Source organism: Ailuropoda melanoleuca, chromosome 19, assembly GCF_002007445.2.
Source record: "Ailuropoda melanoleuca isolate Jingjing chromosome 19, ASM200744v2, whole genome shotgun sequence".
Taxonomy (NCBI): domain Eukaryota; kingdom Metazoa; phylum Chordata; class Mammalia; order Carnivora; family Ursidae; genus Ailuropoda; species Ailuropoda melanoleuca.
The window spans coordinates 4,133,333-4,149,922 of NC_048236.1; the positions used below are offsets into that span (position 1 = coordinate 4,133,333).

The window sequence follows — 16,590 nt, forward strand, 5'->3', positions numbered from 1 at the left end:
CCTTTCCCATCATCCCTTTACAGTCGCCCCTCTCACACTTGTAAAATAAAAAGCATCCTGTCAGCTGCCCCAATCTCACGTACAGCATCTCCCCAAGATCTAAATATCCTCTGGGTCTCTGAGTAAGGAAACAGTTTGAGAAGGCATTTTGCCCAAAGAAGAGTCCCAGCAGAACAGAGGAAAGAAAGCTTTGGGGAGAAATACTGGAAGGGGGCAGAGCTCAATTTCATCCCATAACAAACTCACGGCAAATGTCCGTGTACTTACGTATGTATCCACCATGATTACCCATCTACCCACTCACCCATCTGTCTATTAGAATGACAATTCAGACATGAATTAGTTGCCACAGGGACAAGTATTAACACATTTACTTGAATTGAAAAATGAAGTTAGAATTTCTCTGTGAGAAAGTGAGCCTGATTTGGCTGATGAGACTGGCAATGAGAACTGCTTTGTCATTTAGGTTTTAAGGCAGACATTTCCCATAAATGGATTAACGTAAATCTGTTGCAACAAGGATTTTGATGAAAAATAGCGAAAGCACGAGTACACATGACCTTTATAACCATTGAAACGTGTGATGATGACATTTAGACATCATCTTAAAATGCAGTTTAAAGAATTCTTTGAGTGGGAGTAGACACCCCCCCCCACACACAAAATCACTTGAGGACCCCTTGTTCAGAGAAAGTTGGAGACATAGACAAGGAGGAAATTTATTAATAGACAGAAAGGAGCCTGGGATTAGAAAAATGGTGTCAAAATTACAGAAAGCTAAGAAGAGGTGGAGAAAGAGGTATTAAGAATTAGAAGACTGTGAGAGAAGATGGAGCTGAGTGTGCTTGGGGATGAATTTGTCTGACATTTGTGTGATCTTGGCGAGCTGTCGGCTTTTTTCTAGAGAAAGAAATGCCCATACCACTCAGGTTTATTTGTTTTAGCCATCAGAACACTCTGGAATTTCACTTCCTTCCCACCAAATTTTACTTTAAGAGTATCAGAAGTAGAACATATGTACACATATTATAAGCTTGCTAATTTTTTGTTTGTTTTTAGCTAGTGAGAGTATTTTATTATTTTATCATTTTTTATTTTTTTATTTAAATTCAATTATCTAACATATAGTACATCATTAGTTTTTTACTATTTTTTTTTAAAGAGAGAGAGAGCACAAGAGGGGAGGGGAAGTGGGAAGGAGAGAGACTCTCAAGCGGACTCCCTGCTGAGCACGGAGCCCCGTGATCGTGACCTGAGCCGAAACCAAGAGTTAGATGCTTAACTGACTGAACCACCCAGGTGCCCCGGTGAGAGTATTTCTAAGTCCTACTGAAAAGTCATTGCTGTTACAGATACATGTGGTTGTTCATCCAACAATAGACCATGACAATATGGGACATGTAATTAAGTAGGTGATTCGGAAGTAGTTAGGGCAGGGGAGTGGTGAATGACAGGAGCCTCCACTCTCCACCAAAGTGTTTATGCTGAGGCTCCTTAAACAGAAAACACCTCATAAAACAGACACACTTTTAAGAAGCTATAAGAAGTGGCCAAAGCACTGCAAAAGATGTGCAAATTTAGTGCGGACGTTACACCAGCGATTGCTGTGTTTAGCTGCCTAATTTACTGCTATCTGGCCCCTGCTACACCACCATTAATCTGTCAGCCGAATGAGCTCTAATTATGCATCTCGTAACCTGGTGTCCTGTAGCACCTTGTGTTCGAGTGGGGATAGATCTTCAAGATTTATGGCACATACGCCCATCGTCTCATTGGGTCTCTAAACTGGGGCGGGGGCGGGGGAGTAGGGTGCACGCGCTTCCTCCCAATTACTGAGAACACCATCAGAGGTCAAGAGAAGCAGATGGGCGTGGCAGAAGCAGCTGAAGATTCAGCTAGCGATTCAGTGCCCTCCTCACAGGCAGACAAAATGCCAAATGCATTTCGGTATATGGTGCTTTAACGTGCACGGGCAACGTATAGCCCAGAATACAGGGTATAGATAATCAGTTTGTGGAAAGGGGTGTTAGAAGCTTCACTCCTCCCACTGCCGATCTGGCTGGGTTTCTACCTCCTTCTGTGGCTGGCCCATTTTCTGGGTGGATACAGCCATGAGGAGGGGAAAGGGAAGGGTTTGGGAGGGAATTGCCTTTTATTTTGGATTTTTTTTTTAAGGACATCTCCCTGAATCCTTATTAAAACCCTGTGAGGTATACACTGCAATCCCTGTTTTAGAAGTGAAGCAAGCGGTCATAGGAAGGCTCAGATTGTGTGTGTGTGTGCGTGTGTGTGCGTGTGTGTGTGTGTGTGTGTGTGTTAGGGGAGGCACGCAGTCCTATAGCCCTTACTCTTTGGGAAAGCTCGATGCCTCTGATTTCTTTTTCCACCAGCTTGCTTTCTCTCGAGCCTCAAACAGGCATTGTGGATTTCTGACTGGTGTTCCCATCTGTCCTGCCAACTTCCCCTCACTTCCCTCCAACTACCAGAAAGTTGGGGAAATGAATCAAATGATGCCCATAAAGGGGCAAAGTTGTCCACACACAAATACTGTGTCCTATGAAAATTCCATGTGTGTTGGTAGCTGTATCCATCCCCAGGGACCTGAGTGTCCCAGGTGGGGAGAAGTCAATGCCCAGCCGCTGCTGTGTCCACCCCTCCTGAGGTCGACAGCTGTATTGGGGTGACTGGGCACTGCCATGTCACCCAAAATATCTTTGCAGGGACCAAGAGAAAAACTCTATGTTTCACAAACACTTTGACGTTCCTTTTTTGTTTTTCATGTCCTTTATTCCTCACTTCACCAGTGTCATAGCAGGGATTTCAGATGTTGTGAGTTTGAATTTTTAAAAAGGGCCTCGGTGAGGGTTTATTTTGAATTTTAGTCTTAAATCTCATTTGCTTTCGACCCAATTTCTTTTAGGCTCATCTTGGCTTTGCTGGCATAGGGGGCAAAAGATTTCACTTCATTGCAATTCCATGGACTAAATAAAAAATGCTAAGACCCTGGAGTCTGGTTGAGACTCAGGACAGGCCTCCAGACACTGGTGGAAAGGAATCTGTAACTGACCCCAAACCTGTAGGACTTTGGGTTTCATGGGCTACTCTCCAAGTGTCTGCCAGCAGCCCCCGAGCTGCTTTCAACCACATTGGAAGCTGAGTTCTCTAAACAGAAAATGTAACCATGATAAGTTGTGTCACTCTGGTGATATATCTCTGAGAATATTATAAACTGGGTAGCTGAATTTTTCATTGCCTTAGAGACATCCACAGCCAGAGATCTAAGGCTAGAAAGTTCATGTCTCTCTCCATTAAGAAATTTAATTCACATTTTACCCGGTCTTAGCCTTTGATTAATACTCTGGATACATCATGCGGCAGTCCTTGGGATTATGAACAGTGATTTGTCTAATCTGCATGTCAGTCTCCTTTGGGGCCTCTACAGGAAAAAAAACACACAGAAAACCAACACTCTGTAGCTATTGATTTCATAGCATTTGCTTAGGGTTCGCCTCTACATTCTGGCCAAGTCAAGTGGATAGAGAGCGATTTGATCCATGGAGTGTGGCGAGAGTGTTGTCACCATCCACAGAACCAATTCATCTGGAGGATTTCATGCTTGCACATATCAACACTGGAAGTGGGTTTTAATGAAATTTCTAGCAAAATGAAGTTAATATAAAAGTGAATGTAAAAACATATGCTTATGGTTCCAGCTGGCTAGTGGAGCAGCAGGCAAGGTTGCACAGGGGTGAGGTCCTCGCTCCAGACTCTTGGCCCCAAGGGATAAGTTACGGATGATCTGAGTCAAGGCTGGGTTGAAGGACAATTGTAAAGGACAAATGTTTCATGCCACTGGCCTGCACCGGTGTTCTCTGAATATGAACTCGCCCTCCTCCCCCCTGGCTTTTCTTTTCTCAGTACCCACTGACTCACTTCTCCACCAAGGCGAAAATTTCAACCTCTCCCCCTTTCTGTCCACAAACGGAGTTTTCTGTGCTTTAAGTTGGTTTGTCTCAGAGTCATCTCTTCTTTAAGAGGAATGATGGGCCTATCGGATGTGCATATCCATTTAAGTAGATGTGTCCGAGATGATGCATGTGTTCTATCTGTTGCATTCTGGACACTATGTTTTCCCTCAATGTATTACATCAAGTGGAGGATTTTCATGTCAGGTTGTCAGAAAGATACACTGGAGCAAGTGGGCCGTTTATATACATCTGTGTTAGAACTTGCATGATAGTGGCCTCTTTTCTCCAGATAGGGATTTGGCCCTGCCTGGAGGGTGTAGCATATACGAGTCTCGCTTTAACTAGTTACATGAACCAGAGATAGACATAGAAGCACCGGAAGCAAGCAGCATATGGAAGCCAGGTACTGGTGGGCTTGGGTGGAGAGCCTGTCATTCTAATTTGGGGGGTGCAGGCGGGGCTGCAAGGGCCTTGGGAAGTCACCCCGTGCCTTGGGACTTGAAAGAAGACTTGAATGAAGCCTCAAACTTTAATTTAACATCTCATGAATCCTTGAAAGATGCAAGGTTTTCCTGATGGAAAAGAAATGCTCTTCCTATGGTTTTGTTTTGCGTTTCTCCTTTGGTGAAAATAATAGTCTAGTGCTTACTAGCAAACATTGATATCACTTCATATAGTAAATATTGTTGTTTTATCTCCTTTCTACATCAACAAAATCCCAAATACTAAAGTTCTCTCTCTTGATTTATATTTCTAAATCTTTCATTATTCTTAAGAATTTTCTCAGGGCTCTTTCCACATTCCCCACTTTATTTTAGCTGAAGGACATCCCAATTGAAGAAGGATATTGCACTATGTCTGATATGGGACTGAGACTCTAAAATCTGTGTTTGAATTCTACTTCCACCCCTTAAAAGCTGAGTGTTTCTGAGCCTTAGTTTCCACATCTTCAGAATGGGCATGTCTAGGCTTCTCTCATTCCCAACATTGCTATTAGGATTAAATCTGAAATGTGGTAGCAAATATCTTGGCACCAAGAACATGGGTTTTATATAATAGATATAATTTGTGTCTGTATCATGACCAAAATAGACAATGTCACCTGAGCTATCCAGAGGATAGTGCTGACTCCTAATCTTATTTTTCAAGATGTATGACGTTCTTCAGATTACTGGCATCTTGTGTCTTCAAACAATCAGGGAAGATTTAGATCTAGGTGGAGAGCCCCGTAAACATTGCATTATCTTTGAGAAATATGAGTCATGACTTTCAGCAGATCATTTAACTTCTCTGAAACTCAGTTTCCTCATCAATAAACTGGAAATAAAAATAACATTACCTGATAGTGTTGTGGAGATGAAATGAGCTATAATATGGAGACTCGTGGAACTTTTGGAATGGTGGAATGAGAAGCTTGTCAAATGCTATCTCCAAATGCAATGGTAAAACTGGGGGGAAATGATCACAAACACCATTTAAGACTCTGAAAAATCGAGTAAGACATACAACAAATGGAGAAGTATTTATTCAATACAAACTACTGAACCCTGGTTAAGGAAAAAGTGACCTATGACATTTTAGACTGAGGCTGCTACCATCTCCCCTGCTCCTTAACCAGTTCCATCAGCCCAATAGTTCTTCCAGGCAAAAAATGTCACAAAAGCCAGAAGGTTTGCTGCTGGAGGAGCTGGAATTGTTTTGGAGTGGAGTGTAGGCAAATGTTATGGAAACCGGAACCATCTTGGTGGCAAATGAATAGGGAAAGACAACATTGCAGGCATCCTGAGATTGCAATCCTGACTGGGACAAGCCACAGATAGGCAGTTTTCCCAAAAATGAACAGGGAGATCCAAGGAGTAAGATAGCCATGGTGGACACTGATAACATCCCTAGAGGTCTGGAAGGTTGCACACAGATACAAGGCTGTGCACATATTCAGGACTGACCAACTATCCATACATCTCTGGCTGAACATAGGTTTAGGGAACCCGACTTTATAAAAGGAAGGGAAAAAAAACCCCAAACACCTGAGCAGATGTATTAGTGGCCACATACTACAGGGAGATAGACTTCACAGAATTAGTACAAGGAAATCACTAACCAAGCAAGCAAGTAAGCAAAGAAAGCAGCAGCAACAACCCTTGGGGAGGGGAAGTCAGAATTCAGAGTTGCTATAACATATTAAATGAAATGTTCTATTTTTAACAAAAAAATTATAAGACATGCAAAAGAAATAGGAAAGTATGACCCCAACATAGAAAATAAAAGATAGCTAAAATAAGCTGTCTTTGAGGAAACCTAGGTTTTGGCAGACAAAGACTTCAAAGCAGATATTATAAACACTCAAAGAACCAAAAGAAACCATGTTTAAAGAATTAAAGAAAATTATGGTGATGGTATATCAAGTAAAGAATATCAAATAAAGAGATAAATTATATACAAGAACCAAATTGAAATTCTAGAATTGAAAAGCACAAAACATGAGATGAAAATTTACTAGAGTCCCTCAAAAGTAGGTGTGAGATAACAGTAGAAAGAATCAGCAAACTTGTAGCTAGATCAATAGATATAATCCAATCTGAGGGATGGAAAGAAAATAGTGTGACAGAAAATGAACAGAACTTCAGAGATCTGTGGGACATCATACCAACATATGGATAATGTGAGTCCCAGAAGCAGAAGAAAAGAGGCAGAACAAAACATTTAAAGAAATAATGGTTGTAAAGTCCAAAAAATTGATTTAAAAATACTAATTTAAACACCTAAAAGGCTCAGCAAACTCAAGTAGTATAAGAAAAAAAAGGGAGTTACACCGAGATGCATCATGGTCCAACTATTGAAAGACAGAGACAAAGTGAAAAACTTGAAAGCAGCAAGAGAAAACAGCATATCGCATACAAGGAATAATAATATGATTACAGTTGAAATTTCCATCAGAAACATTGAAAGTTAGGTGGCAATGGATCACATATTCAAAGCATTGGAAGAAAAAAGTCAACCAAGAATACTATATTCAACAAAACTCTCCTTCAAAGGTGAAGGTGAATTAAACACCTTCCCAGGTCAATACTGAAAGAGCTCATGGCTAGCAGATTCGCCTCACAAGATACATTAAAGAAAATCCTTTGAGCTGAAAAAAAAAAAATTAGAAGAGTGACTTGATTGAAGAAATAAAGAACATTGGAAAGGCAATTATGTAGGTAAATATAAAAGACTGTACTATTTACTTTTCTCATATCAGATTTGAAAGACAATTGCATGAAACAACACTCATAAAGTTGTATTTTGGGGGCCTATAGCACATAAAGATGGAACATATATGACAAGAGTAGCAGAAAGGAGGAGGGATGTAAGGGAATTATATCAGAGTAAACTTTCAATATTGTGCTGGAATTGAGTTAGTATTAATCCAATGTGGATCATGATAAATTAAGATCTAAATTTTAATCCCTAGAGTAGTCACTAAATATAATTTAAAAATCCAAAAAATGAACTAAAATGACACACTAGAAAATATCTATTCATCATAAAACATTGTAGTAATGGAGGAACAAATAAAAGGAGCATGAGACCTATAGAAAAAGGCAGGGCAGACGCAAATTCAAGCATGTCAGTAATTGCACTGAAGGTAAATGGACTGAACACTCCAATCAAAAGGCTAAGATTGTTGGATACAAAACAAGACCCAACTATGTGCTATCAACAAGAGATGCACTTTAGATTCAAAGTCACAAATAAGTAAAAAATAGAAGGGTGGAAAAAGATATGACTTAGACACAGCAACCGTAAGAGAGCTATATTGAAAGACAAAATAGACTTTAAAACAAAAACAATTTATCAGAGACGTAGAGGAACATTTCATATTGATAGTTGGGTCAGTTTACCAGGAAGATCTAAAAGTTATAAACTTATGCACATCTAAAAACAGCATCCCAAATATATGAAGAAAAAACTGACAGAATTGAAGGAAGAAACAGATAATTCAACAATTTAACAAAAACAGTTGGAAGCTTTAATACCCCACGCTCAAGAATTGATAGATAACTAGACAGGAAATTGGGAAGGATATCAGAAGGCTTGAATAACACTACCAACCAACCTGGTACATTCTACAGAACATTTCTCTCAATATCAGAAGAATACAAATTCTTTTCGAGCATACATGGAACATTCTACAGGACAGACTATATGCTAGGTCATAAAGCAAAGTGCCAATAAATTAAAAAAATATTTAATATAAAGTATTTCTCTGAACATATTGGGGTTACATTAGAAATTAACAACATAAGTAAGTATGGGCAACCTCTAAGTATTTGAAAATTAAACAACGCATGTCTAGATAACCCATGGGTCAAACAAGAAATCACAAGGGAAATTAGAAAATATTTTTAACTGAATGAAAACAAAAACACATCATTAAAATTTATATGATGCAGCTGAAATACTTAAAATAAGGAAATTTGTTTATAAACAGCTTTATTGAGATATACTTCACATATCATAAAATTTACCCTTTTATAGTGTACAATTCGGTGGTTTCTAGTATACATGATAGTTTTGCAAACCCCACCACTAATTTTAGAACATTTCGTGATTCCGGAGAGAAACCTCATACCTACTACCAGTTATTCCATACTGTCCCCTTTCCCCATTCTCTTGAAAACACTGATGTAATTTCCATCTCTATGAACTGCCTGCTTTTTACATTTCACATGAAATGCAGTCATATGACATGTGGCTTTCTGTGTCTGTCTTCTTTCATTTTGCATGTGTTCAAGATTCATCTATGTTGCACCATGTGTTAGTATTTCATTTCTTTTTGTGGATGAATAATGCATTGTATGGATACACCATATTTTGTTTATTCATTCATCAATTGGTGAACATTTGGGATGTTTTTATTTTTTGGCTATTATGAATAATGCTGCTATGAACATTCAGGTTTTTGTGTGGACACAGGTTTTCAATTATTTTGGGTGTATACGTAAGAGTGGAATTGCTGGGTTATATAGTAATTCTGTGTTTACCTTTTTGAAGAACTCTCAAATAGTTTTCAAAGCAGCTTCACCATTTTACATCCTTTTGAGTGATAAAGGCCATCTATGGAAAACCTAGAGCTAAAATAAAACTTAATTGTGAAAGACTGAAAGCTTTATCCCCCAAGTCAGGAACAAGACAAGGTTATCTATTCTCACCACTTCTATTCGATATTGTACCAGAAGTTCTACCTAGGATAATTAGGTAAGGGAAAAAAGGGGGAAAAAAAAAAGGTCACCCAGTTGGGAAGAAAAAATAGAATCCTCTCTATTTTCAGATGACATGCTGTTGTATTTAGAAAATCCTAAGGACTTTACATCGGAATCTGGGGATGTACTGTATGGTGATTAACATAATATAATAAAATTAAAAAAAAAAAGAAAATCCTAAGGAATCCACAGAAAACTTTTTAAAGCTAATAAACAAATCCAGCAAGGTTTCAGGATACAATATCAATATACAAAAATAAGTTGTATTTCTATCTACTAGCCATGAACAATCCAAAATGAAATTAAGAAAATAATTCCATTTATAATAGAATCAAAAACAAGAGAGTACTTAGGAATAAATTTAACCAAGGAAATGTAAGACTTATATATTGAAAACTAAAAAACATTGTTGAAGGAAATTAAGGAAGATCCAAATAAATGGAAAGATAGCCTATGTTCATGTATAGGAAAACTTAATATTGTTAAGATGGTAATATTCTCCTAACTGATCGACAGATTCAGTGCAATCCCTATAAAAATTCTAACTTCCTTTCTTGCAAATGTGGGAAAGCTTACCCTGAAAGTCATTAATATTCCTTGGATTGTTATTGAATTGTGAAAAAAAAATCGATTTTGGCGTTTTTACCAGTGTTCTTGTTGCTTTAATGGAGGAGCTGATTTTCACAGGTCCTTACTCCACCAACCCATAGTGCTTCTAGAGGGAAATTTATAGCTTTAAGTACCTTTATTTGAAAAGAAGAAAGATCTCAAATAATAACCTTAGCTTAAACTTTCAGAAGACTAGAAAATGAAGAGCAAACTAAGCTCAGAACAATCAGAGGGAAAGAAATAATAAAGACCGAATATACATGAGCAAGATAGAAAGATAGAAAAACAGTAGAGAAATTCAATGAAACAAAAGTTGATTCTTTGAAAAGATCAATAAAATTGACAGAACTATAGCTAAACTGACCAAGGAATGAAGGGAGAAAATACGAATCAGCAAAATTAGTAATGACTTTACAGAAACTAGAAGAATTAAGGGGAATACTATGAATAATGCTGTGCCAACAAATTAGACAACTTTAATGAAATAGGTAAATTCTTAGAAAGAGGCAATACCAAAACTAACTGAAGAAGAAATAAAAAATCTGAACAAATCCATAACAAGTAAAGAAATTTAAGTTGGTAACTAAAAATCTTCCCATAAAGATATACACTATGAAAAAATGCTCTGGAAGTGTTTGGCATTGAGTTGACCCCAAATAAATGTGAGTCCATACCCTCTGGCGCTTCCAACAACAAGGTATCAAAACCTAACAAAATTTCTTCTTCCTTCCATTAAATTCTATGGAGACCTGCTGTATCCACTGACGTGATTTGAAAATCTCGAAGGCTCTTATCAGTGAGAAACTCATCTTTGGGTTCATTTGGGTAATAAACGCTGAGATCATAGATGGGGCAAACCAAGACATCTTGACCTCAGGCAGACCCCATCATGAGCAAGAAAGTCTTTAATGATGGTCACCAACAATGTCCCACACATGCACACACATGCACACACACAACTTAAATATGAGCAGCTCTTTTCTTCTTATGACTGGGATCTGGGATGGTCAAAAGAAGGGTTTTATTTACAGTTGATAGATGAAGAAACTAACGTAGAGTCAAAGACAATATAATACTTTGGAGGTAAAGTTTATTCTTAAACACTTACCGCTTGGTTTTCCATTTAAGACAGCATAGGAAGGAGACAGAGGACCGAGGGTCTAGGTCTGATACTGCTGCTGACTTGCTGTTGGTCTTTATCAAACTACTTCTCTCTCTGGACTGAATACCCTCATTTAAAAAATGAAAGACTAGGCCTTGGATTATCATGAGGACCCCCACAGGAGAGACATGTCTGATCCTAGCCTGCTGGCGCACTGTGTTTCCCCATATGCTTGTAAGTGAAACTGATTCAAGAGAGACCTAATGTGGTCTGTGATTATCTGGGTGAGAGTGGGCATTACAACTAGAAAAGAAAAAAATCTTTACATTAGAGAAGGAAGTGTTCATCCTAGGAAGTTGGGAGAAATGCAAGAGTAAATGTAAAGGAAGTGGAAGGAAGGGAAAGATAATAGTATGCACAAAATTCAAGAAACGGAAACAAAGATTCAAGAGGGGATTGTTAGAGTCAAAAGCTGGTCCTTTCAAAAGACTAGTCTGTGGTAAATTTAAGCATGAAAGAACAGAAGGCATGAATAAACCAGGAAAAAGGGGATAGAACTATAAATATAGGTCTATCTTGAATAATTTTATGCCATAAATTTGAAAATTCAAATAGACAATTTCCTATCAGATGACCAAAATTAGCTCAGAATAAATATAAAATGAGATAGATCTATAACCTTTGAAGAAATTTAAAAAAAAAAAAAGATGAGTGGCTTGTCCTGACTCGTTTTAGATGACTTCCAGCCCTAGTGTCCTCCCTTCCTTCTTCTCTCCTTTCCCCTCTTCCTCCACCTCTGTCTCTCTCTCTTTTTCTCCATCTGCCCTTCCCCCCTTTCTTTTCATGTCCCTTTCTCTATCTTTCTCTTTACAAGAAATGTTTTGAACATGCAGAATCAATGGTAGAATTCACGTGAGGTGACAACTGCTGGGTGGGCAAATTAGAAGCTGTGTGTCCAATGGGAAGTTGTTTGTCTAATGCCCTCTAAAGGGCAAATGCAGGGGGCATCATTTCTCTCTTAGGATGGTACTCTAGTAGGGAGTGGGGCATGGCCACACCCGGGTTTGCATATGAGGAGGTTGGACTCCAGTTAGTTTCTAAGTCTTGACGTGCAGTGGAGAGAGTAGCAGTACAGAGGGGCTGTGGGGCCAGAGCTCTGTGCACATGTAGGGCTCACACAAGTCGGCCCCTGAGCCTACCAAGCACCCCGAGCACTTGGGTACCGGGTCTGAAGCCTCTCATCGTCTATCCCACTGCGGCAGGCTCAGCAAGGGTGAATATATGCTGTGCCTCGCCTTATGCTGTGTGGCCTACTGACTCTCCCCAAGTCTTTCTATAGAAAGGTATCCTCGGGGGAGTATTTTTTGAGGGGGTACGATGCCACAGTGGGATCAAGTGTCCATTGTGGGGGGCTAGGCCTTTAGAGACTTTCTGTTCCATGCTGGAATGGAGGGAGAAGTGGGAGGGAATCCCTTGAATGGGTGCACGGCAGCCTCTTCCCTGGGGAGTTGGAGACAGTATCATACATGTCCCCTTTGCCTTACCTTACCCCGTCTCGGTGGGCTTGCAGGTGCCCCAGACGCTGAAATGGATATTTCTGAAGTTCTATTACCTATTGGGAGATTAAAAAAAGAGCTACTTTTCTGACAATATGTTTTATAGGAGAGAAGGAAGTGTAATTAATGAGGTGTTGGGTTACTTGAGTGAGGATGGCCACAAAAGGGGACATGGGTCAGGTTGCAGGGAGCACTTTCCTCTCACTTAGGGAAGGGCTGGCCTGAGAAGGTGTTCTGCTTGCTGAAATGCTCCCTGGAAAGGTGGCTCGCCGAAAATGGATCATAGACAATGTTTTAATCCAACTGTCGTTTTTCAGGTTAGGCAAGATAGATTTCATTTGATTGCTTTTTGCATTTTCTTTTTATCTTAGAGGAAGGGCGTGCCTGGTTTTTCTGCTGTGAACAATGGCCTGATTGTTAGAAACCTTGCTTACATGTATATGTGTGTGTGTGTTTTGCCATGACTCCTGTGTTTTGGAAGTCTTTGGGGACAGATGATATTTATGAATGATGACCCAAGGGTATAATCAGTATGACTCATTCTTGGAACCAGTTTCATCCGTAAGATGCCAGCTGCACCCAGTTCACAACCGAACATACTTGAGATACCTTTCCGCACTAACCTGCTCCTGGTTTGGGGTCAGAAGGGCATATTTTAGAGGCCTTTCTACTTTTCCAGGTATCTAATTTCCCATGATGGAGTCCTGGGGACTTTCTGTTAAGTGTTTTGACAAGTGAAGACTGTTAGGTAGTTGTGAAAATACTGTGCTTCAGGATTTCAGAAAACATAGGTGTTTTGTAAATTTCATCATAATAGCAATAACAAAGTTTCCTATTTATTCTCTGTGTTTCTTGCAGTAATTCAGAAGAATGTCCTGACGTTACCGTCTTTGTATTTGTAGGATGTCAGGCAGGCAGGCAGGGTGAAGATGATTGGTCATCTCTTTTATGCTGCCTCCTGCCCTCCCAACGGCTACCACCAAAATGGGGAAACAGAGGTACAGGTTGGCTCTGTCATGTTCAGAAGCCCTTCCAGTAAAGCTCGCTCAGCATTGGAGGCCGCCATCTTGGGGTCTAGGTTAGTGAGCTTCATTAGAACTTCTATCCCATCCAGTAAAGTCCAAGTTCCTGGTGAGATCTAAGACTTAGATACTGAGATGTGTTCCACACATCAAACAAACCCACCACGACCTTGACAGAGGGCTGGTCTTCAGGTCTTGTTGGCATCACCCCAATGCGAAGGCATTTTCAGTTTTTGAGGCGTCCCTCATTGCTCCTTGTGCCGTCCCGACTGTTCCCATGGCCAGGGTCCTAGAGTACTTAGATCCACCCACTTGTGGTTTCTGTCTTCTTTGCTGTGTTTTCTGGGGTCTTCATGACCACAGATTACTGAGTCCTGAGGAATTTCCCTGTTTTCACTTTTTCCACCCACCTTGCCAAATCAGACATGCTACCAGCATAAGGATTAGGTAGGCACCCCCCACCCCCAACACACACATACTTCTCGACTCATCTTTGAAGTAGCCTCGTGATCTCGCCTCTTGGAGAGAAGACATGAGGAGCGTCGAAACACACTTCAACCTGCACATCTGGCAGGCGGGCGGGCGAGAGTGGAATTCCTGGATCGCTTCCTTGGTTTGTGGTCTCTGGGGATTGCTTGTTGAATAGCTTCACATCACATCACTTCACAGATAAGGAAGATGTCATCCCCACGGCATCTCTGATTTCGGCACAAGCTTCAGAAAACCCCAAGCAGCTAATCTAGGACATAATGTTTTAAGCTGCTATAATCACTAGCCAAACTTTGAACATGTGCCGTGCACATGACGGCCTTCTCTTCTCAGCGACAACACTCAATCGTGGGTGCACCCTTTCTCTGTTCCAGTGGAAGGTGCTAGGGCTGGACACTGGGGAGGCAGCACCCAGCCAGGGGCCTACGTAATGCCTGTAGGATGGAGTGCTTCTGGAAGGCCCTGGGCTGCCACAACAGAGCTTCCGGGAATGGGCACTGAGGGGAGGTCAAGAGCCTTTGTTTTCAGTCATGTCCTTGGCACCAACAGTTTGTGAGAACTTAGGGAGGAAGATCCCTCTCTGGGAGTAAGTTTCCATATCTGCCAGATGGAAACCTGTCTTGTGTGCGAGGCTGGGAGGGATCTTGACTATTTTGGGAAACGGAGGCAGGATCCAGCGAAGCAGGCTGGACGGATAGGTCCAACACACTAAACAAAACAAAGTTTAAGGGGAAGAGACTTAACATCCCAGACGTGGACTCAGAAAACAACTATACCAGTCAGGAATTGGGAAGAGCTGAATAGGTGGAAATAATTGTTGGACATTTTAGTTAATTGCAGTGGAGAAATGAGGATTCCACAAGGACAAGTGGAAACATTGGCTGTGGTAGTAGAAATACCGTTTTCAAAACAAGGGAGGTGCTAATCACACGGGGCCAGACCGGGGCTGGAGAACTGTGTTCTGTTCAGGGCGTCACACTTAAGAGGGCAGTGATATCCTGGAACATATTTGCAGAAGACTGACCAGCACGGCAATGGGTATAGAAGCCCAGGACAGCCAGGGATCAGCAAAAAGAATGGTGAATGTCCTTTTTCCATTTCTGGGAGAAAGGGTCCAGTTAGCAGGACCTGATAGATAGCTGCCCAGAGACTTGGGACCAAAAAACAAAAAAAGCTTCAGGAAAACAGAATTTTTGCTTAGTTGAGGGGAAATTACACTTCTTCTTTTTTTTTTTTTAGTCTCAAACTGCCTTCTCTTCTCCACTGCTTCAGACATCGTCTCCTCATAGTAGCCAGAGAGACCTGTGTTTATTATATAATGTAGTCACATGGTTCAGAAACAAACCAGCCAACCAACCAACGAAAGAAAAAGTGTAAAAACAAATACGAATACAGGGAAAAGCTTCCCTTCCACCCCTATGCTCTGGTAGGGATAGCGTGGCATGGTCCTTAAGAACACCATCTCTGAAACTGTGCGGCCTGGGTTCGTATCCCAGTCGGGCTGCTTACTAGCTGTGTGACCTCAGGCAAGTTCTTTACCCTCTCTGAGCCTCAGCTTCTTCAACTGAAAAAAGTGTGGATAACAGATGGGGTTGCTGTGAGGATTCAGTGAGTTCCTCTATGTAAAGTACTTAGACTAGTTCCTGGCATGTGGTGACTTTACATACGTGTTAGCTCTCATTACGCTCCGCTTATTCTCCCCTGTCCTCCATAAAGAACTATTGTCTTAACAAGTTTCTTGTGTGTTTTTTTCAGAGTTTCTTTTTTTCCCCCAGAGTTTCTTAGTACACAATACAAGCAGACATGAATATCAATTCTTATTTTTCTCATTTAAAAAAATCCCCAAGTTAGTGTATCGTGCACATGGTTCAGCACCAGTTTTTGTTTGTGTTTTGTTTTGTTTTGTTTTCACTCGATAGTGTATCTTGGAGCTTTTTCCACATCAGTACAAAGAGAATTTCCTCATTCTTTTTCACAGCTGCACATATAAGGAAGGACTTTCTAACAATCAGAGCTTGTTTGAAAATGAAGCTGTCACTGGGAGCATTCAGGTGAAGACCAGACAGCCGCCTCTCAGGGACGTTGCGGCAGAGACCGACGTGTCGGGGAGGTAGTTGGGCGGGAACACTTTCAGTGTTCTTCCCGCTGAGATGATCCGATCCTGTGTTAAGTTTTCCAAAGAATGAAAGCGCAGGTAAAATCACTCTAGACAACCACGTTGTTGTTTTGTGTCTCTGACCGGGTTCCGACTTGGGACTCAGCCAGCCCTGGGTGAGTCAGACTCCAGAGGGGTTGTCTTGAGGGGCGAACCTGTGCCATCTCAAAACGCAGGGAGCTCTGAGTTGATGTCCTGGCTCACCCTCTGCCCCCTGCAGAGCTGACATGTCCCCAGCATTATTCCCTAGAGAGAGGAAGGGTTCCATTCCAGGGGGACTCCAAGCCACCCTTTGGCAGGCATGGTCTCCCTGGAATGTGTCCTTCATAGGACATTGGGTGTGTTCCCCACTTCTCAGCCTAGAGCTCACCATCTCAGGTGGAACTTTGTGGTGGCCAGCAGGACTGGGTTTCCGACAGGCAGCAATGCCCCAGGGCGTTCCC

General features: G+C 41.0%; 1 protein-coding gene across 1 annotated transcript in view; it reads left to right on the top strand.

The window, feature by feature from the left end:
- The window catches only part of RUNX2 (RUNX family transcription factor 2), a 266,126-nt gene extending 250,949 nt beyond the window's left edge, over positions 1-15,177 (top strand). The window contains exon 7 of the mRNA XM_034648175.1: positions 13,340-15,177. Coding sequence (XP_034504066.1) covers positions 13,340-13,383 — 44 coding nt within the window. The 3' untranslated portion in view covers positions 13,384-15,177. The remainder of the gene's footprint in view (positions 1-13,339) is intronic.
- Positions 15,178-16,590: the final 1,413 nt, after the last annotated feature.